Genomic DNA, 26,978 nt, shown 5'->3' with positions numbered 1-26,978 from the left:
TTTTTAAATGAAAATATATAATAAAATAGAAGGTGAGGGAAAAATACAAACCTTTCTAATATCAATTTTTTGCAGGTTGTAACAGAAAAAAACTATTGCTAAATACTGGTAAACATCTCTGTCTAAATTTTGAAAATTAAAATTGAATGTAATGTTGCCACTTTATAACAAAAAATTTAAATAGTACATGCTGTTGGATGATTTAAATCTGCTGTACTTTTTATAAAGAAATCTAACTTATTAATAGCTTTATGAATCTTAGACAAACAAAAGGATATCATCAATATATCCAAGTTGCCTAGCTAGTAGGAGGTGACAGAGTGGAAGAAGGAAGGGTTAGAAGCTGAAAGGGAGAAGACAGAAAATGATCTGAGAGATTTGTAATCACCCTTCTCTAAGGTAAATTCTACATAACTGTGATATTGCACGTCAAGGTGCATACAATTTCCCAAATACCATTAATAAAATGATCAAATGCTGTCTCATAAACAGAACCAAATGCAATTGAAATTAATTACATTATACCTCCCTCTTTCGAGTTGCAAGTTACTCACATTAAGCATAATAGCTAGCTGTCATTATTTATAGTTTTTCAAATTACTTTTAGATAAGACAGCTCTAACTACACATATACACTCAAACTTGTAAAATGTCACCTTTGTACTTGAATAAATTCAAAAGTCTGGAACCTCAGAAGTTAGAACCATGAAGCTAAGAGGCCAGAAGGTGATTCCTGCTGCGAAAGAAACTGGACTCCTTGATGTTAGTTCTAGAACGTGCTATTTGGATCAGGCAGTCTTCTGAGAAGACACAAAGTTTTAGTGCTCTTTTTTTTTTAAAGATCTATTTATTTATCTGGAAGTCAGAGTTACAGAGAAAGAGAGGCTGAAGCAGAGAGAAAAAGGGGGGGGGGAGGGAGGGAGGGAGGAAGGGAGAGAGACAGATTTTCCAACTACTGGTTCATTCCCCACATGGCCGCAATGGTCAAGACTAAGCCAGGCTGATGCCAGGTGCCAGGAGCTTCTTCCTGGTCTGCCACATGGGTGCAGGAGCCCAGGTACTTTGGTAATCTTCTTCTGCTTTCCCAGGCACATTAGCAGGGAGCTGGATCAGAACTGGAGCAGCCGGGACAAAGCTCTTCTAATTGCACACTATTTCACTACAGCTAAACTTACCTCAAAGAAAAAAAGAAACCAGTTAGGAGCTTCCTATAGATTCCTATGAAACATCATTGTATTGGTGGAGTTGCCAAAAGTCTTCAATGGACTAGGAATTGATCTTAAAAATGTTCTCTGAGGAGCCGGTGCTGTGGCACAGTGGGTAAAACCACTTTCTGCAGCACCAGCATCCCATATGGGTGCCTGTTTGAGTTCTGGCTGCTCCACTTCCAATCCACCTCCCTGATAATGCTCCTGGGAAAGCAGAGGAAGATGGCCCAAGTGCTTGGGCCCCTGTACCGATGTGGGCGACCCAGAAGAAGCTCCTGGTTTCTGGCTTGGGACTGGCACAGCCCTGGTTGCTATGGCCATCTGGGGAGTGAAACAGCAGATGGAAGACCTCTCTCTGTCTCTCCTCTCTCTCTCTCTGTAACTCTGACTTTCAAGCAAATGAGTATTTAAAAAGTGTTCTCTGAAATAATCAAGTTTAGGGGAACAAATGAGTTCTAACCAAATTCACAGGAGTTCAGTTTATAAAAATAATAGGTGAAGAGATTTTGGCAGTGAAATAGAAGAGAGCAAATACTAAAAAGACAAAGGAGATTCATGTCAAGGGTCACCAGGGATGGACTGGTGGCAGCGGCCAGAGGGGTCTGGGTAGAGGAGATGGGTGAAGCCATATACATCCAGGTGTGGTGGGGAAAAAGTACAGCGATCAGTGATGTAATCCCCAATAATACGACCTGAATTGCTTCTGTAGCCTGTTCTGACTTACAGGCATGTGAGGGCTTCTTATGTGTCCAGTTTTAGCCCTGAATCATATAAGTTTTCAAATGTTTGGTTATATTATAAGTAGTATTAAAATCTTTTCTACTTAATAAGAAATTTATTTTTATGTCAATAGATTAATATCTAATCATTTTCAATGCCTCTCAAGTCTTGCATTCTGTGGGTAGACCCTATAAATTGATTAAGTACAACTTAAGTTATACTTATTAAGTTGTAATCAACTTCTTATTGTTAGAAATTTGAGTTGTTAATTACAAAATATATTTAAATTTATTTTCTTCCTTGATCTAGATGGCACCATGAAGTCACAGTTTAAAAGGATGGGGGTAGTGAATCTGAACCAGAGCTCTGGTTCAGGTAACTGCTACCCTTGTCCCTAGCTGTGCAGCCCTGAGCCAGTTACTTAACCTCTGTTTCTCAGTGTCCTCATCTGTAAAATGAGATTAATAGTATTTCTATCTTACAGTAGTGTTGTGAAGATGAGAGGAGTTAATATGTGTCATTAAAGAAAAATTACAAGAAGCCATTGTTTGGGACCAGGCTTCTGCACTGAACCCCAACAGACAAGACTAAAAACAAAATGGCATCACTCATGTTACAGTTACAAGCTGAAGATAACGTGCTCCCCAAAAACTACAAACAAAAAAAAAAAAACCCAGAATTGCAAAGATAGTAATAGCCAAGTTAGTTACCCAAACAGGCAGGATTCAATGGGCATGATAATGAAGTTTCCTCTGCTTTGATCCTTACGCAAAAAAGGGAACTTGAAGTAACCTATGTGAACCAGCTGTTTTCCTATTATTATCTGTCACTGTTCCCACCTTATAAGGAACACATTTTGAAATGACCAATCTGCCTTTTATTTTCCTTCTTTCTTGTGTCTATTAAACCAATCTCTTCTAAGCAACTTCCATTAGAAAAGGTGGCCCTCTTTTTACTCCATTTCCCGTGATTTCATGGGATAGTGAATGGCTCACAGCAGTTGGTTAATCACTTAAAAGCAAGTCAGATGTTTTGATTCTGTTAATAAAGGAGTGTTTATTTAGTGCTTTTTAAAAATCATTCATAGAAATAGATGGGAAAAACATGTGACCTGAACTAAGCTCAGATCAAGCACAACTGTGCTCCAGGTCAGAATTAATTCCCAGGATCTTCAAATCTGACCGGAAGGGCAAAGTGCTTATATCAGAGCAAAAATAAAGGGTAGACCAGGGTGAAGGCACAAAGGAGGACTGGAAGATGAGCTGGGAACTGTCTGAAGACACTGAAACTGACTTTCAGTTTCCCAACAACCTTGATGGTAGGATTTATGGGTATTTATTATTTTAGTAATTTTATTTGAAGTCCCCAATCCCTAACTTCAGCAGAAACAGAAGTGTAAATGTTGGGATTTAAAACTGTGTCGTTGAAGGAGGACTTATTTACACTTCTGTTATTCTTTCATAAGAGATTTAAATTTACTATATAAATTCCAAAATTTTTAAAGCAAAAATACTTAACATACATTTAATTTCTAAGAGAACTAGGTCCTCCTGAGTAATGTGTTATGAATTAAAAACACATTAAATGAATAGCAACAGTCATTTCAGCTCCTTTGTGGAAGGACACAGATTACCAAGTAAATGTATAAGTGAAAAGAAATAGTAACGAAGATTGGTAATTGTGTGGCTTGCTTCTATTATAACATTCATTCTAAAGAAGAAAATAATTAGCCAATAGGATATAATTTCTGTTTTTATAACTCTTTCTTGTTCAAACAGGTTTAATTGAATTTGTATAATGGGAAAAAAGGGGAACTCGGTAAAGCAGTTTCCATAATCATCTAGATTCTATGTTGCTACAATCTATATTTATTTTTTTTTATTTTTTTTACATTTAAATCTTATTTATTAGAAAATGAGCATTTACAGTGTTAAAATAAACATTCAGTTACAAACAAGTCTGCAACAGTCAAAAAATAGTACCCAGAATTTCTTCTCAAAATAATCTATTCTGGAACAGCTGCAGATAAAAGAGTTTATCTTCATTAAAATGAAATTTGCATATAGTAGTAGTTCACTTTATGCAAGAGGAAAGTGTTACATGAATTGAAAATTCATTTTAAATGTACACAAGTGAAGGAAAATAGAATGGAGATGCACTGTGACATTATAAACCCCTTCATGAAATGAAGATTATCCTTCTGAAGCTTAAGCATAGGTTTTCTAAAACACATCTTCTTTTACTATTCCTAAGTTTTTCAGGCAATTCCTCCCTTGGAGCACCACTCCTGACTGCTGTGACAGGAAGTGTCTCAGGAGACTTCAGTAACAACTCTCACTTTGCTCACTAACAAAATAATTTTTTCCCATACTTTGAGGTGTTCTATCATCTTTTTAAATGTATCCTCAAGACCTCAACCGCTGTTTTTACTCAAACTTTAACCTCCCTGCTCTCTTCTCAACCTCATGTCACTTCCTGACCTGTATTCTTTTGTAAGAAGATTCAATGATGTAATCCTCTGAAGAAGGCACTTTCAATAAAAAGATGACCGGTCACTTGTGCAAAGTTATGGTTTATCTCATTTTAAATGAATATTATTAATCTTCATAGGTTGGGAAACTTCTATGTAGTATTTTTGCTGGAAACAGATTAACTATTATGCTAAGACAAAAACCAGTCAGTACGTTTAAAATTGCATTTACCAAATATTTCTGTTCAAAAGGAATCACAGGTACAGGTAACTTAATTTACCCTAAAATTAGTATTGTCTGATTCTGCAACTTTCTGGGCTATTTGTCCCAGTATCAGAAATACAGTGGTAGTGGTTAATAGTGTATTCTGAAGAGACTTAATTTGACAAATAACTTCTCAGCTGCCATTCTTTTATCTGTCAAGTGGGAACCACAGAATTAAGTTGTATATTACACATTACCAGGAATGTGAAAAGGATTCCATAAATATTCACTCTTAACATTTTCATTCTGACCACTGTTGTTGATATTTCCACCATGTACACTGTTCCAAACCAAGGTGAAGACGGCCAAAGGGGCTGCAGAACAAGAACAAAGAGTTGTGCAGGCGCCAGAGAGCCGGCTGTGGTCCTGCAGGTACCAGAGAGCAGGCTGTGGTCCTGCAGGTACCAGAGAGCAGCTGTGGTCGTGCAGGCGCCGGAGAGCCGGCTGTGGTCCTGCAGGTGCCGGAGAGCCAGCTGTGGTCCTGCAGGTGCCCCTGAGGCACAATCTTACTGTGGGAGGTGAGGAACAGTGACCAGCACCTCCACAATGTCATCACAGGATGATTGCTGCCAAATGAAGCCTTCGGGGAGAGCTGAAGGAACGACCTTGAAGAACCCGGCAAGCTCAGTATAGAGTGCACATGGTAGTGTTTACAACTTAAAGCAGGAACCGTGGGGACATATTTTTGTACTGTTTGTAATGTTGATTATATACATAGTTCTCTACTCTTCATCAGACTTCAACTTATGTAGAGGTAGAAATGTATATAGTGAGAGTATGATTTACCCAGCTTGAGGTAAACTGAGTAAACCGTCAGATTGAAGTCATTTTGCCTTAAATACTTACTATTCTGATTGGAGCTATTAGGACCCATCCAAATTTAAATTCCAACAAAAATTCAGCAGCTCTAAATAAATATACATATACATAGACAAGCTGAAAACTGTTGTGTTCCTCCCTGCCACTAGTGTGAGATGGGAAAAATAGCTTTTCTTCAGAGTTTAAGGGAGTTAAAAAATACTAATGATTTTAAGAAATCATTTACTGTTTAGAATAGGTATGCAATAACACGTCTGTCTTTATGTTTCTAAATAAATTACTGATTAGCACTTGAAAGCAAAAAATAGCTCTACTAAATGTAGTAAAATCTTGATCTCTTAATCCTCTTTATTGTCAAATATCAACATTATTCTTACCCATGTTAACTTAGGGGTGAGATAACTGAAATCAAGTGCAGTATTGGAATTAAGACTTAACGGAAGGCAATATAGGATGGTAGTTATGCTAAATAGAAATTTTAAGGGTTTTGATTTTTGTATCATGGAAACGTGATAATAGAAAGTGTATTTTAAATAAAATAAAAATACCCCTATTTAGGTAGGAGAATATAACTTCATTCTGCTATAGCTAGTTCATATACAACCCTCTTTCTGGTTCTCACTATTTTAATGAAACCTATGCAGTTTTTATTAAATTTAACTTCACATTTATTGCCCATTGTTTACTCACGAATTCATGCAAGCCCATAAAAGTATTAGTAGAATTCATTTTTGAGATAAAGAAATTATGACAGACAATGCTTTTATATATCCTACTATTCACAGTTACCTGTAAGATTCCCTGTTATCCAACACCTGGTCTTGTTACTCAAAATAAGCAGTATCTGCAGCCTGACTGTTGGAGGCTGGCTCACAGCAGGTGTTTAGCAGAGTCTTAGACTAGGAAATACCATACAGCATTTACTTTCTACTACTCTGACCCAGTTTTCTCTTGAATCCTCCCATACCGTATAGAAAACGCAATGAGTCTCTTGTAAACCACTCCCAGGAGAGTGATGGTGAGCACGACAATCCCACATACAAGGCTGAATGCCCATCGTGGTCCCCAGTAACTATACACGTGGCTGATGAATACAGGCCCGAGAATCCGTGCTCCACTGCCAGAAGCTGTTAACCAGCCCATGTACACACCCTGAGGCTTTGGTCCTAGAATTTTTGAATATAATGTATAGGACATGACATTGCAGGCTGGATAGCCTATCCCAATAAGCACAGCTGATATGAGGAACTGGGCCAGGTGGATCACTGGGGTGTAGAGGCACCACGCTTGTTCAATTGGACAACCAGTTGGTCCTTCACTGTGATCTTCTCTGGGAGATTTCCAAAGACCAATAATAATTTCCCCAAATGTGGTATTAGGGATTGAGTTATTATGTAAATCTTCCCACTGAATTTTGGGATACTGATTTCCCCAAGGTAACAAGATAAAGAAGCCAATCCACACAACGATGAGTCCTCCCAGGAGAATAGCACGCTCACCAATCTTCTTGGAAAGTATTTTAACGCCCATGAAAACAAGAACTGCCTCGACTCCAAGGGCAGCAAGTATTATTCCATCATAAAATACAGCTTGTTCTTGAGTCCAGGCATACATATCCATAGTTAACGGTGTAAGGATGGTTTCAAAAAGGGCAAAGATAAATAGAACCACAAAGAACAGAATATTGGTGGCCACAACAGCAACTTGATCAATATTTCCTTGGGGAAACTGAACTTCATCTGTATTTACTTCTTCAAAATTAACATTTTTATACTGTTGTCCTGAGTCATCCACACGATGTTCTCTTAATACAGTAAGGATCAGAATAATATTTAAAACTCCCAGGAAGGCGCCAAGTAAAACTGGTGCTGTGTACATGTTTATCTGCAGCTTTATCACATCCCATGTTACACCTTTTTCTCCAATGAGTGCAAAACAAGTCTGAAAAACTGGACCTAGAATAAAGCCTAATGCTTGACATGTGCTTGTATTTGCCATGGAACTTGTTCTTTCCTGAAGGGAAGTAGCACCAGCAATATATGATCTAACAACAGCTACATTTCCTGCTCCAAATCCCACCAATCCACGAGCAACCAACATGTAGTATTTATTATGAGAAGCTGGAACGTGGACATATGCATAAAGGCAGTTGGCTGCCACCGAAATAAAGATGGAGACAATGAGAGGTTCTTTTCTTGGCCTATGATTAGACCATAAGCCAAATATAGGTGAAGCTACCATTTGGCCAAGACTAAACGAAGCAATAACCCAGCCCAAAAAACTTGCATCGACTGTCTTATCAATCTTTTGGAGATATGGCCATATTGACATGATCACAATAGAAAACCCTACACTGCTGAGAAACATAGTAAGATATAGAATCCTAATAGATCTCCATCGGCTTTTATAATGCTCTTCGGTTTCTACAACATCTCCTGCTTCCGGGGGTGCGGTGGCCCAACAGCGGCTCCTGCTCCGCCTCAGCGCCCGGGCTCGCCATAGTTATTTACAGTCTCAGGGCGGCGTGCCGCCAACTCTCGCGACACCTGCTCCCGCCCATCCCGGCAGCCTGCAGTTGTCAAACCTCTACAATCTATATTTAACACCTTAGAAAATGGCCCCCAAATTAACACCTCCTTCGTTTCATTACCAGGAGCTGTGGCACTCTCCTTTAGAACAGTAAGATTTGGGCCGGCGCTGCGGCTCAATAGGCTAATCCTCCGCCTTACGGCGCCGGCACACCGGGTTCTAGTCCCGATCGGGGCACCGGATTCTGTCCCGGTTGCCCCACTTCCAGGCCAGCTCTCTGCTGTGGCCAGGGAGTGCAGTGGAGGATGGCTCAAATGCTTGGGCCCTGCACCCCATGGGAGACCAGGAGAAGCACCTGACTCCTGCCTTCGGATCAGCACGGTGCGCCAGCCGCAGCACACCAGCCGCGGCGGCCATTGGAGGGTGAACCAACGGCAAAGGAAGACCTTTCTCTCTGTCCCTCTCTCTCTCTGTCCCTCTCTCTCTCACTGTCCACTCTGCCTGTCATAAATAAATAAACAGTAAGATTTTTATTTGGCTTTCAATGTAATTTTACTTCATCATACCAGAGCCTAGAATTAACTTTTGTATCACAAAAAGTTGAGCACAGGGTTTCACCAAACTTTAGCTCTAGGTATTTCTGTCACATGATGTCTTTGCTACTCTAGTTCCAAGGAGATGAGGGGTCCTTACCAAACTGAAGACTCGAAACATCAGCCCTTCCTTACTTTCCTAAGCATCATGAAGGCTAATAACTTGGCACCTCTCAACTGGCGGACTCATACAGTTGTAACCTCCAGAGCTTTGACGGGCAGTACATCCGTACACATGTACTGCGGTAGCACCTCTGATCTACTCTGTGCATGCTACTTAGTTTGATGAACTGAATTAAACAGATAAGAAGTTATCTGGCACCAGAAGCATTAGAATATATCCCATTGCCAAGAAAAGAAAATTAAGCCCTGACTTCTGGCCTGTAATGATAAGGTTAATTATAACTGATTTTAATACTAAGTGACCAAGATTGAGGCTAATCAGGTATTAGGTCAAGATAATAAGCTGGAATTGATAATACACAGAGTAATCTATTTTTGAATAGCGCTTTGTTAGTTTCAAAATGTTTTAAATTATGTTATTTCACTAACATTTTCAACATCTCTCTAGGGAAGGTATTATTATTTCCATTTATAAATGAAGAGACCTGGACTCACAGAAATAAATTCCTCTCCCACTTGGGGACATTTCCTTTTCCACCGGACCTTTATATACCTTTCTTCCATGATCCTGACATTTGGTAGATTCTTTTCAAATGATTCATAAATCAACAGTTTTTGTAATTCATAAATCAACTAAGTATTGATTAGAATTTAAACCCACTTTCCAGTTACCACCCTATTTCTCTTTCCCTAAGATAGGGTTCTTAAGAGTAAAATCTACTCAGTGTCTCTTCACCTCTATTAGCTCTTCAAGCCAATGAATTTGGCTCCCAAGGCCCTACTCTACTAAAACTGCCCTCACAAGGGTGATCACAGACCTCCAAGTCCATAAATACGAAGAATAAACTTTCCGTCATCTTGACATTCTTCCTCCTCTTTACCTAGGCTTCTGGGACACCACCCTTTTTTTTTCCCTCTATGTCTCTGGTGATTCTTCATTAGGAGTCTCTCTTACTTTGTTCAATCATTTTGGTGCTCTCCAGACTTAATCGTCTGCTTTCTTAATTGCTATATACTCTTTGAAAGAGCCTGATCCTGAACGCTCCAGATTCATATTCCCCTCGTAAATCTCCCAACTTGGCTATACTCTAACTGCTTCCACCCCCACATTCTCTGCCCACCACACCTCCCTTACTCATGTGCTCTGTCTCGGAAATTTGACAGAATTTTGGGTTAATAACCCCTGCACAGTCAATCAGCTAAGATGCCTCTTGATTTTAATAATATCCTCCCCACCCCCAACCATCTCTTATTCTCCTTACAACTTTGGCTTGCATCAGGCTCTTGTTTGATTACCAAGAATAAAGTCAAGATTGCCTCAGAGGCTTGCACCATTATTTAACAGGTGCAGCACAAAGACTTGATATTTGTGTCCTTCCATTCCAGTATTTCTATTATTTCTAGTGTTTCTATTCTATCATCTATTGTTGATGCTCAGTGAGAGAGTCTTAGGATTGACGGAAAATTAGAAATTACAACTTGCCTCTTATCTTCATTGAAGTTAAAGTTTATCTTAGATACGAAAAAAAGATGATGTAGCAAATGCAAACCATTTAACAAACAGTTAATATACTCTGTAATCTGTGCCATGTATCTGAGCTATAAAGACAAATACGACATGGTGCCTGTCCCCATGAGTACAAAGTATAGTCAGAAAGTCAAAGAATTATAATTCAGCATGATAAATGCAATGATAAAGGAATATATGAAATGTTACTTGAGTAGAAGACAGAGTTCATCTGTTTATTCTGTCCACATTCTGTCGAACACAGACAGGGTTGTATTTTGTGATGAAAACTCAAGGTTCCCATAGAGGATATATTAGAGGTGGTGACGATCAAAGGCAAAGCATATTACCAGCAGCATTTATAATCACAACCTCTCTCTAATAAAGGAATTTTCCCTACCAAGGATTGGAAGAATGAACATGAAGCAATCTAAGTTTCATGTTCAATTCTTTTTTTTCCTGAAAAGGATGTATGCAATATAAATATAAATACAAAACCCACAGCAATGACTTTGGAAACTCCTGTAATATATTTTGTTATGAACATGCTTAATGTTGCATTTCATTGTTTGACTAAATGTTAATAAGAAATTATATTACAATGGAAGTTTTTTCCCCTTATCAAATATTCCATTAGGTGAATCAAGCGGGGCCTGCATGCTCATTATAAAATAATACATGATGACCTTGCAAATTCTAAATGGAATTCACTTAATATGTTAGAGTCTATAAATCTGTTTAATCATTTCTGTGTGCTTGATATTCCTTAGCAAAGGATTAGATACAAAGCGGATCCACACTGCTAGTTATTAGTTTCTCCCCTAGGAAAGCTTGGGGAAGACACCCCCAGGGTGTTGAAATAAGGCACTAAAAGATTTCCCCATCCCTAAATTATTACATGGTTTCAGGGAAATGGTAAAAAAATAAAAGTCCCTCCCACCCCCTAACTTAAAACCAGAAGCTAGAAATAGTTAAGAGGTACTACTTTCCCTTCAAAGTTAAGAACAGGTGCAGACATTTTCCTAGAGGTTAAGATGTCAGTTGAGACTCTTGTATCTTACACCAGAGTATCTGGGTTTATGAAATAACTGGCTCCAGCTCCTGATTCAGCTTCCAACTCCAGCTTCCTGTCAGTGTAGACCCTGGGAGTCAGAAGCGATTGCTCAAGTGATTGAGTCCCTGTTATCCATTAGGGAGACCTGGATTGACTTCCTGGCTTTGGTGCTTTGCAGCTTCAGCCATTGTGAGCATTTGGGAATTGAATCAGTGGATAGCAACTCTATGTGTCTATCTCTTAAATAAATAACTATTAAAATGTACTTACGAGATTTTTCACTTCTGTCAAAGGTCTCTGTTTCCTGTGGTTGGGAGTATGACAGTGAGATATAGATACAGAAGTAGAACAGATAATGAGCTACAGACAGCTGTTATTGGAAAAGTGCACTTGTATTTAGGTTCACATTGGTCTGGTTGACATGAAATTGAACTAGAAAATACAGAAGAGCAGCTTCATTACAGTCCTTTAACAGCTGAATCATGCTAACTCCAGGTCAAAATAAATTTATTACTTTATTAATTTAGAGCATTGAGACCAAAGTTATTTATGTGAACAGCTTCTTTTTTCATCTTCTTTCATATCTTACCTGACAGAGAACTTTAAAATAATATCAGGAAATTTGAAACATGGTCTAGAAAATTCAGGACTATCTCAGTTCAGGTTGCCATGGCATTTTGTTTTCTGCTTTTTAAAATTATTTTTTATCTTATTTGAAAGGCAGAGAGGCTCACAGAAAGAAACAGAGATATTCCATCTGTTGGTTCACTTCCCAAATACACCCAACAGCTGGGGCTAGGCCAGGCCCAAGCAGGAGCCCAGGACTCAATCTATGGTCTTTCCCATAAGTAGCAGGAATGCAAGCTATCAGCTGCTCCCTCCCAGAGTGTGCGTTAGCAGAAAGCTGGACTTGGAAGCAGAGTAGGGGAATGAACCCAGGAACTCCAATGTGGGATGGAATATCATCTTATCCTCTGTGCTGAAGCCTGTCCCCATACGGTAACATTTTTTTAATTAATTAAATTATGGGAGAGGGAGAGGGGAAGGAGAGGGAGAAGAGGGAGAGGGAGAAGAGGGAGAGGGAGAAGAGGGAGAGGGAGAAGAGGGAGAGGGAGAAGGGGGAGAGGGAGAAGAGGCAGAGGGAGAAGAGGGAGAGGGAGAGGGAGAGGGAGAAAAGAGAGAGGGAGAGGGAGAAAAGGGAGAGGGAGAGGGAGAGGGAGAGAGAGAAGAGGGAGAGGGAGAGGGAGAGGACCTGAAGCCACAAGCCAGGAGCTTCTTCTGGGTCTCCCATGTGGGTGCAGGGGCCCAAGGAGTTGGGCCATCTTCTACTGCTTTCCCAGGCCACAGCAGAGAGCTGGATTGGAAGTGGAGCAGCAGAACTCCAACCGGCGCCCATATGGGATGCTGACACTGCAGGCAGTGGTTTTGCCTACCTACACCACAGTGCTGACCCCAAGGATGACATTTTCTTTTTTATTTATTTATTTATTTAGACAGGCAGAGTGGACAGTGAGAGAGAGGGACAGAGAGAAAGGTCTTCCTTTTGTCGCTGGTTCACCCTCCAATGGCCGCCGCGGCCGGCACACTCTGGCCGGCGCACCGTGCTGATCTGAAGGCAGGAGCCAGGTGCTTCTCCTGGTCTCCCGTGGGGTGCAGGGCCCAAGGACGTGGGCCATCCTCCACTGCACTCCCGGGCCACAGCAGAGAGCTGGCCTGGAAGAGGGGCAACCGGGACAGAATCTGGTGCCCTGACAGGAACTAGAACCTGGTGTGCTGGCGCCGCAAGGCGGAGGATTAGCCTATTGAGCCGCAGCGCCGGCCCAAGGATGACATTTTCTAAAATAGCCCTATACCTTCTCTGGCAACAAAAATAACATCAAAAATATAAATATGATCCACATTATCAATAAGTTATTATTCAAATGTAATTAACATGATTTTTCTTTTTCCTGCTCTGGGACAAAAAATCTAAACCATATTACAAAGTGGTAAACAAATTTTTGAAACTAAACACGCTTCCTTGCAACTTTATTGCCTGTTAGTCAAGTTGAACTGAGTATTTTAACTTAATTAAGGACACAGACAAGCACTACTCTAGTGGTGAAGCACAAACCCCTGGCTGCAGTTATAACATTCTTCTTTGTATTCATGTTAGAGAAACTATTCCTGGCTTATGTAAAGTTTTTTTCTTCCTGCAAATATTATGGCTTGTAAGAAACAGTTTGATTGCTTATGGCTGTAACTACTATGCCCCCTTTTGTATAAAAACTCAGCAAAAGACTTTTTTTAAAAATTAAAGTTAAGTGCTTTCCAACAATAACAAAAATATTTAATTTTTTATGATTTGCCTTTTAGTTTCAGAAAACAATTTAATTGTCTCAGTATGATGTTGGTCTTTGGGAAGCTCAAGAGACAAAATCAGACATTTGTGCATGCTGCAAATTCCTGTTTTTAGTTCCAAAAACAACTGTTGTAACTATTGGTATTGAGATCTTCCCTCCTCCCCACTTTGGCTGAGATGAGGTAGAGGGCAGGCAAGTTGCTGGGAAATCTGCTAAGAATTATTCAGGCATAAAGGTTTAGAAATGTTAACTAATGACTTCCAAGGGATTTGTAACTTCAAAACATTAATTATAAGATTAATAGATTTTATGCCTCCTGATTCCTTTCTTTGGATGTTGTTTTTTATATGTATATAAATTATATGTTAAATAATGTGCTGGTTTAGACTGTATTTCCTAACAGTATGTTTAAAATACCACTTGGTGCAGTGGTTAAGACACAAGTGCCTGGCTGGTGTTCTAGCCTGGTGGGTAACATTGCCAACTACAATGTTGGCATCCCATATGAGTGCTGGTTTGTGTCCCAGTTATGCCACTTCGGACCCAGCTCCCTGCTCACAGCCTGGGAAAAGAAGCAGAAAATGACCCAATTGCTTGGGCCACAGCAGCCACATAGGAGACCTGGATGGAGTTCCTGGCCCAGCCCTAACGGTTGCTGCCATTTGGGAAGTAAACCAGCAGATGGAAGATCTCTCTCTCTCTAACTCTGATTTTCAAATAAATAAATCTTTTAGGAAGAAAAAAAAAAAAGATACAAGTTGAGATGCCTACGTTGGAGTCCTGTGTCCACGCCAGATTCCAGCTCCCTGCTGAGGTGTACCCTGGAAGGCAGCAGACGATGGTCTAAGTACTTAGGTCCCTGTCACCCATGTGGGAAACCTGGATTGAGTTGCTAGCTCTTGGTTTTGATGTGGCCCAGCTCCAGCCGCTGTGGTCATATGGGGAGTGAACCAATGGACAGAAGATCTCTCTCTCTCCCTGTGTCTTTCTGCCTTTCAAATAAATAAAATCTATTAAAATAAGTAAACTACTGTATGTTTAAATTAAAGACAGAACTTAAGAATTGTCTACTGCATGCCCAAACAGGGATGGTAAGGCATGTGCCACAGTCATTTATTCAAATCTTGGTTTACTACACTTTAAGTCACAGTTGTGTCATATTGTTGCTTTATCAACAGCACAAAGATAAAAACAACTGGAACAGAATTGTTAGAGAAAAGTCCATTTCCTGGCCCTATGCTAAGTGTTTTCTTGTGAAAAGGCACGTAACAAATGCCATCTTTATAAGATTGCACAGTTGAAATGGGAAACCCTACAGAAGCTGGTGTTCAAGCATGGAAAATGTTGCCTGAAAGAAAATCTTTAAGACTATTTTCTTTATTTCATTCATTCAGTCTCAATAAATATTTATTGAGCACTTGTTATGTGTAAATCAATACGAGCAACTCAAGAATGCTGAAAATATATAGTCTGTGTCTTTGAGGAAATTTGCGGCCTTGAAGAAGAAATAAGATATTCAACAACACAATCAGCCTGTGAAAACTAAATCCTCATATGTGCCTCTTTTATATTCAGATACAGAAACTACAGCTCAGAGAGAAGAACTGAGCTGGCCAAGCCACCACATTGGTGCAGAGACATCACTAGTAGGATGGAAATACCACTGGATGCCAAGTAATCCCCTTACTTTGGTTTGAACTAGATCAAACCTCAAAAAACTGATATGGGTTGGAAGGTTGGGGGAAAATGAGAACACAGACTATCTTCAGGCCTGCTTTCACTTAGTTTTACTGTGACCCAGAAAAAAAGGAAGTGGGAAACACACACCAAAGATAAGGATTCAAGCTGACTCAGCTCCTAGATATCCCCCTGCTCCTCACAGACCTTGGCCAAAGTTCAAGGAGATGTAATCCCCAGGGAACCTAGGTCACTAGATCCCAGAGCTAGATACAACTTCTCATACACAGCTCACTGCAGTAAGGCACCTCGGTATTCCACTTCTAGTTGCTTCTTTGGGCCTATCATGGACAGTCTACACCCACAAAGCTTCAGTTTCCTCAACTCTAAAATTTAATACTTGATACACTGTAGGCTTATTCTAAGCTTTGGCCAAGATGGCCTATGTGAAATGTCAAGCATGATGCCTCACCCATGAAGCAAGAAAAGGTGCTTCAGAAGGGATCCCCTCAGCTGAAGAACTCAAAGTAGGATACAGGTCTCCCTAATACTCTTTCCCACACAGAAATGACAGCAACTGCCATGTACTGGACTTCTACTTTGCACCCATGGAATAATACATTAAAAGGTGAGATAAAACTATACTTACCTGCAGATAGTACTGAATGTCTACAACTGTTTAATTTAAATTTATTATTATCAGTGACTTGTTTATAAGAAATTTACCATATTAGGGGCTTTCTTTAGCATGGTAACCACCAGCTAAATAATATAATGAATGGGAAGAAATTCCATTTAACATAAAAATGGAGAGAGGAGAGGAGTAAACAACAGAATGCTCCATGACATTTAAAGAGAAAATTATAAAGAATTGTAGGTGTCACATGTAATTAAAACTGTGAAGCTTTACTGGAAAACATAAAATAAGATGAACAAATTGAGACATATACCATGGTTTAACATAAGAAAACAATTTTCACCAAGTTATTTATTCTTATTAAATATTAAAATTACACACTAACCAAAAAAAACATGAGTTACGATACTGATCTAATTGCCAGAAAATCCTAAAGTACATAGTATACTAATTAAATTATAATAATTAAATAGTTAGAGCCACATGGGGTATGTGGAAATAATTTTATAAGGTATACAATCATAAAATTAGGAAAAATTATTTAATAATGGCCTAATTATACTTTAATAATTGCCAGAACGACTGGCCAACTATTAAACATAAAACAAAACTAAAAAAGTGATTTAGATCAGCTCTTACACGATAAACCAGAGTAAGTCCCTAGTGTATTAAAGAGTTAAATATTTTCTTTAATTCTTAGCCAAGCTAGGAGGAAAAAAAATAATCAAGCATTTGTGAAGCCTTTAGAGAGAAAACACCTTATTTTATTTTATTTTTTTTGACAGGCAGAGTGGACAGTGAGAGAGGCAGAGAGAAAGGTCTTCCTTTTGCTGTTGGTTCACCCTCCAATGGCCGCCGCGGCTGGTGCACCGTGCTGATCCGAAGGCAGGAGCCAGGTGCTTCTCCTGGTCTCCCATGGGGTGCAGGATCCAAGCACTTGGGCCATCCTCCACTGCACTCCCGGGCCACAGCAGAGAGCTGGCCTAGAAGAGGGGCAACCGGGACAGAATCCAGTGCCCCAACCGGGACTAGAACCCGGTGTGCCGGCACCGCAAGGCAGAGGATTAGCCTAGTGAGCCGCAGTGCTGGCGAGAAAACACTTTTTAAAAAACTTATTTGGGGGAGAGAGATGGAGGAAGGAGTAGTGCAAGGAAGAGACAGAGAGAAAGAAACTTACACCAGGCTTGGCACTGTGGTGTAGTGGAGGTTAGGCCATCACCTGCAATGCCTGCATCCAATACGAGCAGCTTTCTGATCCCACAGGAGCTCCACTTGTAATCCAGCTCCCTGCTAATGCAGCTAGGAAAGCAGTGCTCCTGCCACCCACGTGGGAGACCCAGATAGAGTTCTTGGCTCCTGGCTTCAGCCTGGACCAGCCCAGCCCTGGCCATTGCAGCCATTTGGGGGAGTGAACTAACAGATGGAAGATATCTTTCTCTCTTTATCTCTCCCTTTTTGTAACTCTGCCTTTCAAATAAACAAACAAATCTCTTTGGAAAAAAAAATCTTTTTGTAGATCATTATAAAAGAGTGATAATTTACTTTAAAGAGGCAAGTTCCCTTATTTTGCTGTTCTGTGTTTGCCTTTTTAAAGATACCTCAAATCCTTTATGGAATGGAATTACGGATAAATAAACAGACCAAGTTTCCTTAATCACAGCACCTAAACGAATAATTTCATTTACTAAAACTGGAGATAAGACAGGAAGGAAAATGCATTCAGTCTTGGGTTACAAGTTTAAAAGCCCAACAACTTCAACCACTGAAGGCTGTGGAATGATCAAAACCAAGAGAGAGAACTCTTTGATACAGTTTGTATCTAAACGCTTGAAAATGAAAATGAGTATCAGTAAAAAAGGTTCAGGAAGGGGCATTCTGAAAAGGAATTATATGTTGTGGCTCAGGTTCAAAGCAACTATGGTTGGCAGAAAATCAAGGTTTTCCATATTGTGTATTTGGCAGTAACAGCAACTGAGGGTTAGGTTTTGTGAATAAGTGATTTTTAAACTTGAAATCAGTAAGTGTAATATGAGAATTACTTGAACTTTATGTGAATTTATTTGAATTTCAACAGCTACCAATAGATGTGCTTAGAATGAACGGGCTCCATTCCCACACAGCACAGTATTTCTAATCTATTTTAGACTCTGAAATGAGAGTCACATGCAGGAAGACAGCTCTGAACCTTTTTCCCAGCTGCAGAAATAACTCCTCTTGTTGCTCCTCTGACCCACACCAAGGGAAGCCACTTAAAAAAGATGTTTTTTTGTTTCTTTGCTAACAATCATTTCACCAATGTAACCCACAAATGGAACAATAAACTGCTGACTTCTCTTCAGAAAACCTATTCTCAATCCCCTGGAACTAGGTAGATAAATAAAGAAGGCCAGAGTTCTTTTAATTCCTTTCTTATTTTCCACAATGATCTTATTATCTCAAGGAAGCCCACTGTTCATGAGCTTATAATATGGAGCTTATCTTCCAACAAGGAAGATTAATCTTCTCCAAGATATGTTTATTCATCCAGGGTGGTTAATGATTGCCCTGTTGGTCTCCATCCCCAATTTTTGGGACTTTGCAACTACTGGTGGTATTTGCCATTCACCTGTACCAATTAACTCTCACACTCCGCACTGTAGGATATGCAAGCCTTTCTCATTTGAAAGTAAAGACCTTCAATTCCAGGGACCAGTGTTGTGATGCAGTGGGTTAAGCCACTGCTTGTGATTCTGGCATCCCATACTGGAGTGCTGGTTGGAGTCCTGGCTACTCTATTTCTGATCTGGTTAACCACTACTGTGCTTGCAAAGGCAAAAGATGGCCCAGATTCCTGGGTCCCTGCTTCCCATGTGGGAGATCCAGATGGCGTTCCTTTCTCCTGGCTTCAGTCTGACCCAGCCCTGGTTGTTGTGGTCACTTACAGATAGAAGAGATCTACCTCTCTCTCTCCTCCTCCTCCTCCTCCGTCTCTCTGCATTTCAAATAAGTACTTTAAATTTTTTTTTGGCTAAAAATTCCATGAATAATGGTTGTTCATTATAACAGGAAAACAACACATAAACAGATAAAAAACAGCATCAACCACCTCCCCCACCTGCCCCTCAGAACCAAACTTGGTCCAATCCACCACAAGAGATAAGAACTACTGACTCTGCTTTGTAGTTGACAAAATGGGAGCTTAGAAAGGCTCAGAAAGTTTCTTGTAGTGTGTGAAAGGCAGTGCTTTGGGTTTTAGATTGCCTGGGTTCATTTCTTGGCTTTGCCATTTATTATGTGTCCATGAGCAAATTACTTAATATTTCTGCACCTCAGTGTGCTCATATCTGTTAAACAGGGTTAATGATAGTATCCAGTTTATAGGAGTGAGGAGAGGATGTAATGTACCAACACCTAAAATTAGTGGAATTATATCCCACTTGGTTGTACTAAGTGATCCTTTCAGTGTGTTGGTAGATCTTGTTTGTGTGTATATATATATATATTTTTTTAATTTATTTTTATTTATTTGAAAGACAGAGTTACAGAGATAGGTAGAGACAGAGAGAGGTCTTCCATCTGCTGGTTCACGCCCACTTGGCCGCAATGGCCGGAACTGTGCCAATCTGAAGCCAGGAGCCAGGAGCTTCTTACGGGTCTCCCACGCAGGTGCAGGGGTCCAAGGACTTGGGCCATCTTCTACTGCTATCCCAGGCCATAGCAGAGAGCTGGATCAGAAGAGGAGCAGCCAGGACTAGGATCTGTGCCCATATGGGATGCCGGCGCTTCAGGCCAGGGCGTTAACCCGCTGCACCACAGCACCGGCTCCCTGTTTGTGTATATTTTTTCAGTATTTTTATATCAATATTCACAAGACCAAAAAGTCCTTTAGTTCCAGTATGTGAGGCTTCAAGTACTACATTTTGTCGGTGTTCTGTAATTTATTTTCTATTTCCTTTTTGACTCAAGAGTTGGTTCAGAGAGTTCTTCATAGTTCCTATTATAGAGCTGTTCTCAGAAAATGTTATCCATACTACTTCCACTTTTTACAATATATTGATGTTTTTTATGTGGCCTAATAAAGTGCTTCATTTTTGTGAGTATCCAATGGGCACATGAAGCAAAGGGGCATGCTCTATTTTCAGGATGTCAAGTTCCATACAGCACAAATAACGGCAACTAATGTCATTAAATTCTTACTGTGTTAGGGCTTTGTTGTTTACAACAATTCTGTGAAGTAGGCACTATTACTATACCAGTTTTACAGGTAAGTGAATGGAGGAACAAAACTTTTCCTAGGTCATTTAGAAAATAAGTGGAATTTGGAATTCAGAACCTACAGTATGGCTCCAGAATCACCACTTTTAATCACTATTTTTGTGTATCTCATTGATATACATCAAGATCAATCTTATTAATATTTTCAAGCTATATATTTTTTTAAAAAATTATTTATTTGAAAGGCAGAGAGATGGAGAGAGAAGGAGAGACAAAAAGAGAGAGAGATCTTCCATCAGCTAGTTCACTCCTCAAATGGCTGCAATAGCCAGGGTTGGGCTGAATAAGGCTAAGGCAGGACTCAGCAAATTCATCCAGATCTGCCATGTTAGGTGGCAGGATCCAAAGCACTTGAACCATCAAGTGCTGCTGTCCCAAATGTATCAGCAAGGAGTTGGATCAGAAGCGGAGCAGCCAGGACTCAAACTGGCATTCCGATATGGAATACCATTGTTGCAAGTGGCAGCTTAATCTGCTGTGCTACAATGCTGGCCTCTCTTACTGTATTTTTGATATTTGGTCATGTACTAACAGAAATAATGTCACCTGCTACACTTTAAAAAACACTGCTTGAAGCATAAAAACTCAGGCTGACTCAGTAATTTAGTCTCTTAATGGAACCTTGTTTGGGGGCCGGCATTGTGGCCCAACCAGTTAAGCTGCCACCTGTGATACCTGCATCCCATATAAACTCCAGACTTGTGGCTTCAGCCTGGCCCAGCCTTGGCCATTGCAGACATCTAGGGAATGAACCAGAGGATAGAAGATCTCCCCCTTCCCCATCTCCCTAATCCCATCTCTAACTTTACTTTTCAAATAAATAAAATAAATCTTTATTTTTTTAAAAAAGGAACTCGATGGGATAAATGGTGTCTCCCTCAGTTTAGTTTCCCTGTTCCCCTCCGTGACAGTGTTTGGTACACATGAAGGGGGATAGTCTGTGATCTGCTGCCTGTGGAGAAACGGAGGCACTCACAGTTCTCAGATTCTTGGGTTTCCACAGCAAGGCGCTTTGTCTGCCTGGATCCTGGGTACCTTACTGGCCTTGATGCTAAAGTCTTTGGCTGATGAAGGTTAGGGGTCCTCCCCCACTTAATTCTGCCCCACTTTGGGAAGCTCTGGTTATGACTTTCACTCATTACTGGACTGGGAGTGCTTCATAAGTTTAGTTTCTCCCTCCCTGCATCACGTTCTCAGCCAGTCTGAGTCATGGTGGGGACTCTCATGCCCTTTCCTCACTGTGAGACTCAAGGACAGCTCAGAATTCCAAGTCAGGCTCTCTCCCGGTCCCTCAGACTGAGACGCTGCTCTGCTGCTGCTCTGGGTACCTCTGATGTGTGAGGGCAGGTCACAGTGGGCCTTTCCCATGGGAAACAAGGCACACGCCCCTGTGTATTCAGTTCTCTCCCTCCCTCTCTCTCAGTCCATCTGCTGGTCCCTCCCAGGACTTCAGTCCAGAGAAGGGTAGTCAGGAACCGGTGTCTTTTTTTTTTATCTCTCTCTTCTTGGGCTGCAATGAAGAATGAGGCTTCCCATTTCATTCTCCTATCTAGAGAGGCTAGATTTTTGCCTCCACCTCTGCTTCTTCAGTTTTAATGTGCAGGTGAATCACCTAGGAATCTTGTTAAAATGCAAACTCCAATTCAGGAGATGAAGGTGAGACCTGAGATTTTGCCTTTCTGCCAAGCTCCCAGATCCAGCCAGTGCTGCTGGTCCATGACCATACTACGACTTGGACGACTCTGCACCACCTCCTTCTCTGGAAAGCCCTTCCCCTTCTCCTGGGCTTTAATGAGCTAATGACTGCTGGGCAACATGACTTATGGGGACGAGGAATTAAAACTCAAGATATAAATACGTCCAGTTAACATTTTCAATTACCCTCGTAACATGTTTTAATCTAATCTTCATATCACCCTGGTCTGTAAAACAGATGAAGAAAACTTAGGCTCAAAAAAGTGTCAGCCCAAAGTCAAAACAGGGCACAAGCTGTGTTCTTCCCTTTTCCTTCCTACTCCTTTTCATCTGCCTCCTCCAACCACGGTCAAAATGGGAACAGGATGCTTAGCTTGTGAACTGAACTTTTTATTATGACAAATTTTCATACATATACAGAAATATGGAAAGAGAACAGTAGGAATAAACATCACATGTATATTCCACCTAGTTAACATTTTCTATATTTGCCTTCCTTCCTCTTTCCCAGTCACTCTCTTTCCTCCCTTTATACATTTAATTGCTACTTTGGTGCTGTACTTGAACTTTGATTATGTCATAACACTTGGTTCCCTATGTATAAACATGCCTCTTCTGAGAATAAAAATGCTGTTTTCCGTGACTATGGTGCTGTTGTAACATCTAAGGAAATGCATATAATTCTATAAAAATATTTAATATCCAGTCCATATTCAAATTTCCTCTACTTTCCAAGAATGCATCTTTTTTAAAAAAAGATTTATTTATTTATTTTGAAAGGCAGAGTTACAGAGAGGGAGACACACACACACAAAGAGAGAGAGAGAGAGAGAGAAAGAGTTCTTCCATTCACTGTTTCACTCCCCAGATGGCCACAGTGGCTGTGGCTGGGCCAGGCTGAAACCAGGAGCTTCATGCAGGTCTCCCACGTGGGTGGCAGAGGCCCAAACACTTGGGTCATCTTTTGCTGCTTTTCCCAGACTATTAGCAGGGAGCTGGATTAGAAGTGGAGCATCTTGGACATGAATTGGCACCCATATGGGATGCCCATGTTGCAGGCATGGCTTTACCTGCCACACCACAGCCAGAATGTGTCTTTGGTAGCTTCCTTGATCCCTACACTGAACAAGGATCATATATCTTTTTATAAACAACTCACTACCTAAGTCTGTATTTTTATATTTAAGAAGTATTAATTATTTAGTTTCATTCTTTTATGAATTCTGAACACTTGTAAAATAAAAGGCTGGCATAAATACTGGTATTCTGGCACTGTGTAACAGAAACACTTTAACAGTGGTTGTATCATTTTGTAACTGTATTGTACTCACTGGTGGAGACTCTCAGTACTAACCAGGATACTGGTCCAGTCACAAGCCTGAGGCTCTGTCTACCCTTAGCTGATCTGGATCACCCCTGCCAGGCCCTACCACCCTGAGGCCAGTCTGCCAGACTACAGAAACCTATAGTGCCTTACAGTTTGACCAGGCACAGAAATGCATATTTGCTGTCTGTGAGCGCAATACTAGCTGAAAATGATTAAATCACAATTATTAACTTTCCTAGGGTAAATTATTACCAATGCCCTGGCCACACTTGTCTGTATTTATGCACTGTTAATAACAGGCAACAAGGATGACCGCAGCTGAAAAGCCACTTGGTTAAACACTTAAGGCCTCTTCTTGACCATTCCCTTTCCAAACACAATTTAATGGATTTTCTATGGGAAACAGGAAATTAACAAAGCATTCATCTCCTTCTCTTGTCTACCGACATTCTTTTGAGTCTTAAGAAAGTGAAATATTGTACTAAGGCCCTCAGCTTTCTAAACTGGTCCTAAGAATAGTTCTGCATGTTAAATCACTAGGCAAACAAGATTGTTTAAAGAATTTAAGTCAAGAGTGGGGGATCCCTTTCAAAACAAGTAAGAACTGAATAACAATATTTGAGAGACCAGAGGAAAACAAGTCTATACAATTCACAGACTCTCTTCATCTTCCATTATCTTCTAAAGTAAAACATTTTTCTTCTGTTTCTGAGAGGATTTACACACTTCACAATTCTAAAGTGTGCAGATTTGTAGCTAAATTCTACTCTTCAAGAAACTTGCCTTCTTCCCTCCCTTTTTATCTTCCTCTCAGGCTGACTCCACATTTTGGAGATTTTTATATTAATAGTCTTGGTATGTCCTTTTTAAAAAAAATTCTAGCCAGGATGTTTCAGGTAACAATGCTGGAACTGCATTTTATAATTCTCAGTAAGTTCTGGTCTATTACCTAGGACATAAGCAGAATGGAAACTCAAAAGAAAATAGTATTTCACAGTGAATTCAAAAATATTATCAGTAATCACTTTCTAATTAAAAAATGAATCTACCCTATTTTTGATCCGCTTATATTTTTATAGAGTTCTTATAGGCACTTTGAGGAAGAAGACATAAATATGATAAAGGCTCTCTGACATTAAGAAATGTGAAATTCTAAAAGTATCTACATTTCCACTAAATGATTTTAATGAAGGATGATGGTGCGACACAGACCCGGCTTTGAATCTTCTGTCATCAGTTTGAATCACCCGTTGCCCTACATGGTTGCTGCCCCTACATCATTCCCCCTCATTTCTCAAGGATTTTAGCTTCTGCTCATTTTCACTTCTCTCTCTTCTTTCAGTGATTTCTAAATACCCAGGCAATCCCTTCCTACCCTGGTCTCTTTTCCGTGACATCTTCCCCTTCAGTGACCTTGTCTTCAATCTGTCTCCTTAAGAGTCCAACTTGGATGGATGAATAGGATTCTGATCAATCCCCTCAGTCTACTCTCAAGACCATGCTCTCTCTGCCTGGTACTTAATCCCAACAACTCTTGGACACCCTGGGTCTCCAATCCATAGATCAGACCACTTCCTCACTGACCCTCTTCCCTTGCTTGCTCCAGCTTAACATGTAAGATTAATCATTGTAATCATTCCCCTACCCTTCTTGCTTCAGCTCTAAATCCAATTTTGCTTGCTAATGTACCCATAAGCCAAATGCAGCTGCAGAAAAACCTACAAGCATACTGACAGAGTTCACTTCAAGTTCATGTCCTTAATGTTGTTTGACCATCATACCTTATGTCATAAACCAGTCATTCTGCTACTCTCCAGACAACTGTTTAAATACTTTATTCTCTCTATTCAGACTCCACGGTTTCTTGCCTCAACTTCACACGCTCTTGACAATCTTGGTCTTGACTTCACTAAGAACACTGAGGACATCAGAAGATCATTTAACAAATCTCACCATCGTTTCTACCTGCGTCCCAGCATTCATATCCTAATATTTGCCTTCCTGACAATTACTAGAGGTGGACTTGTTATGCTCCTACCTAACTCCTCCAACTAAGGTATAGACTCCATATCCTCTCCTGTATTAAAGAGCATCTCTCAGATAGTCTCTTACATCATTAGATTTTGCTCCCTAATGGATCATTCACACCAGTATATCTGCATAGTTTTTTTCTCTCATTTAACAAACATTTTCTTGGGGCCAGCACTGTGGCATGATGAGTTGGGCCACCTCTCATATGGGCTGCTTCACATCCAATCCAGACCTCTGGATCTAGTGCACCTGGGAAGACAACAGAAGACGTCTCAAATGCTTGGGTCCCTGCCAACCACATGGGAGACCAGGATGAAGTTCCAGGTTCCTGGCTTTGCCTTGGTTGTTTTGGCCATTTGGCAAGTGAACCAGCAGATAGAAGATGTTTTCTCTTTCACTGTCTCTCCCTCTCTCTCTGGAACGTTGCCATTCAAATAAATAAGTAAGTCTAAAAAAAAAAAAAAAAAAGACATCTTCTTTGACCTACTTTCCCTACCAGTCATCATCCCATTTCTTTGAAAAAAACTCCTCAGAAGAGTTGTGTGTACTTGCTGTTTTCAATTTTCTGTTAAACCCTTTATTATAGCCAACCTGACCACTCCTCTGAAACTGCTGTTACAGAGTCATGATCTCACTTCCTTTTGGAACAAAATTCCTCAAAAGAATTGTCAATATCTGTTGTTGTCTTCAACTTCCTTCCTCCTTTTCCTTTTAGTTTTAAATTATTTATTTATTTTGTATGTATTTGAAAAAGAGAGGCTATCTTTCAAAAATCTACTGGTTCATTCCCCTAAATGCCTGAAAAGCTGGGGCTGGGTAGGGCTGACCCCAGGAGCCTGGAACTCAATCTGGGTCTCCTATATGGTTGAAAGGAACCCAGGTAGTTGAGCCATAATCCGTTGCTCCTCACAGTGTACATTAGCAAGAAGCTGGAATTGGGAGCATAGCTGGGTCAAACCCAGGCATTCCAACATGGGATGTGGACATCTTAGCAAATACATCAAATGTCAGCCCCTTTGGATTTCCTTTAAAAACTAATCAAACTCCTACCACCCTAATGAAAGTACTCTTGTTGAGTAATAGGTGACTTTTTTTATTGTAAAATCTAATGGTTAGGGCTGGTGTTGTAGTGCAGTGTAGTGTAGTTGGGGCCTGTGATGCAGTCATCCTATGTGGGCATGTGTTTGTGTCTGGGCTGCTCTACTTCTGATCCACCTCCCTGCTAATGGCCTGGGAAAAGCAGCACAAGATGGCCTAAGTGCCTGTGCCCCTGCCACCCACGTGGGAGACCCAGATGAAGCTCCTGGCTTATGGCTTCAGCCTAGCCCAGCACTGGCTATTGCGGCCATAGGGGCAGTGAACCAGTGAATGCAAAATCATCTCTCACTATACAAAACTCTTTCAAGTAAATAAATAAATATTTTTTTTAAAAATCTGATGATCAATTTTCAGATCTCATTTCAGTTCAACTTTTAGCACATGGGACACAGCTGAACACCTTCTTTACACATTTGACTTCTAAAACATTTCACTCTCCTGATGTCCTTCCTACCTTATTGGTCTCACCTTACTCCTTTTTGCTGGTTTTTCTTCTTCTTGATCTTACAATTATGGAGACTGCAGGGTTTGGTTTATTAAGACTTACTCTCTTGATGATCTCACATAGCCTCTGATTTTTTAAAATATCCTTTTTATTTATTTATTTTGGAAGCAAAGCTAGAGAGAGA

At 40.3% G+C, this 26,978-nt stretch overlaps 2 protein-coding genes across 5 annotated transcripts in view; both read right to left on the bottom strand.

The window, feature by feature from the left end:
• Window positions 1–26,978, bottom strand: part of ACYP2 (acylphosphatase 2) — a 321,268-nt gene that overhangs the window by 22,239 nt on the left and 272,051 nt on the right. The gene's annotated exons all lie outside the window — the stretch shown is intronic.
• On the bottom strand, window positions 5,482–8,045 carry LOC133772668 (major facilitator superfamily domain-containing protein 8-like). The gene is given in 2 exon segments (XM_062209434.1): window positions 5,482–7,916; window positions 7,918–8,045. Coding segments are annotated over 2 exon segments (1,569 nt in total). The 5' UTR covers window positions 7,983–8,045; the 3' UTR covers window positions 5,482–6,412.

This window comes from Lepus europaeus, chromosome 13 (genome assembly GCF_033115175.1).
Source record: "Lepus europaeus isolate LE1 chromosome 13, mLepTim1.pri, whole genome shotgun sequence".
NCBI lineage: Eukaryota > Metazoa > Chordata > Mammalia > Lagomorpha > Leporidae > Lepus > Lepus europaeus.
Note: the sequence above shows the minus strand (reverse complement) of the source record. Positions and strands in the feature narration are given on the sequence as shown.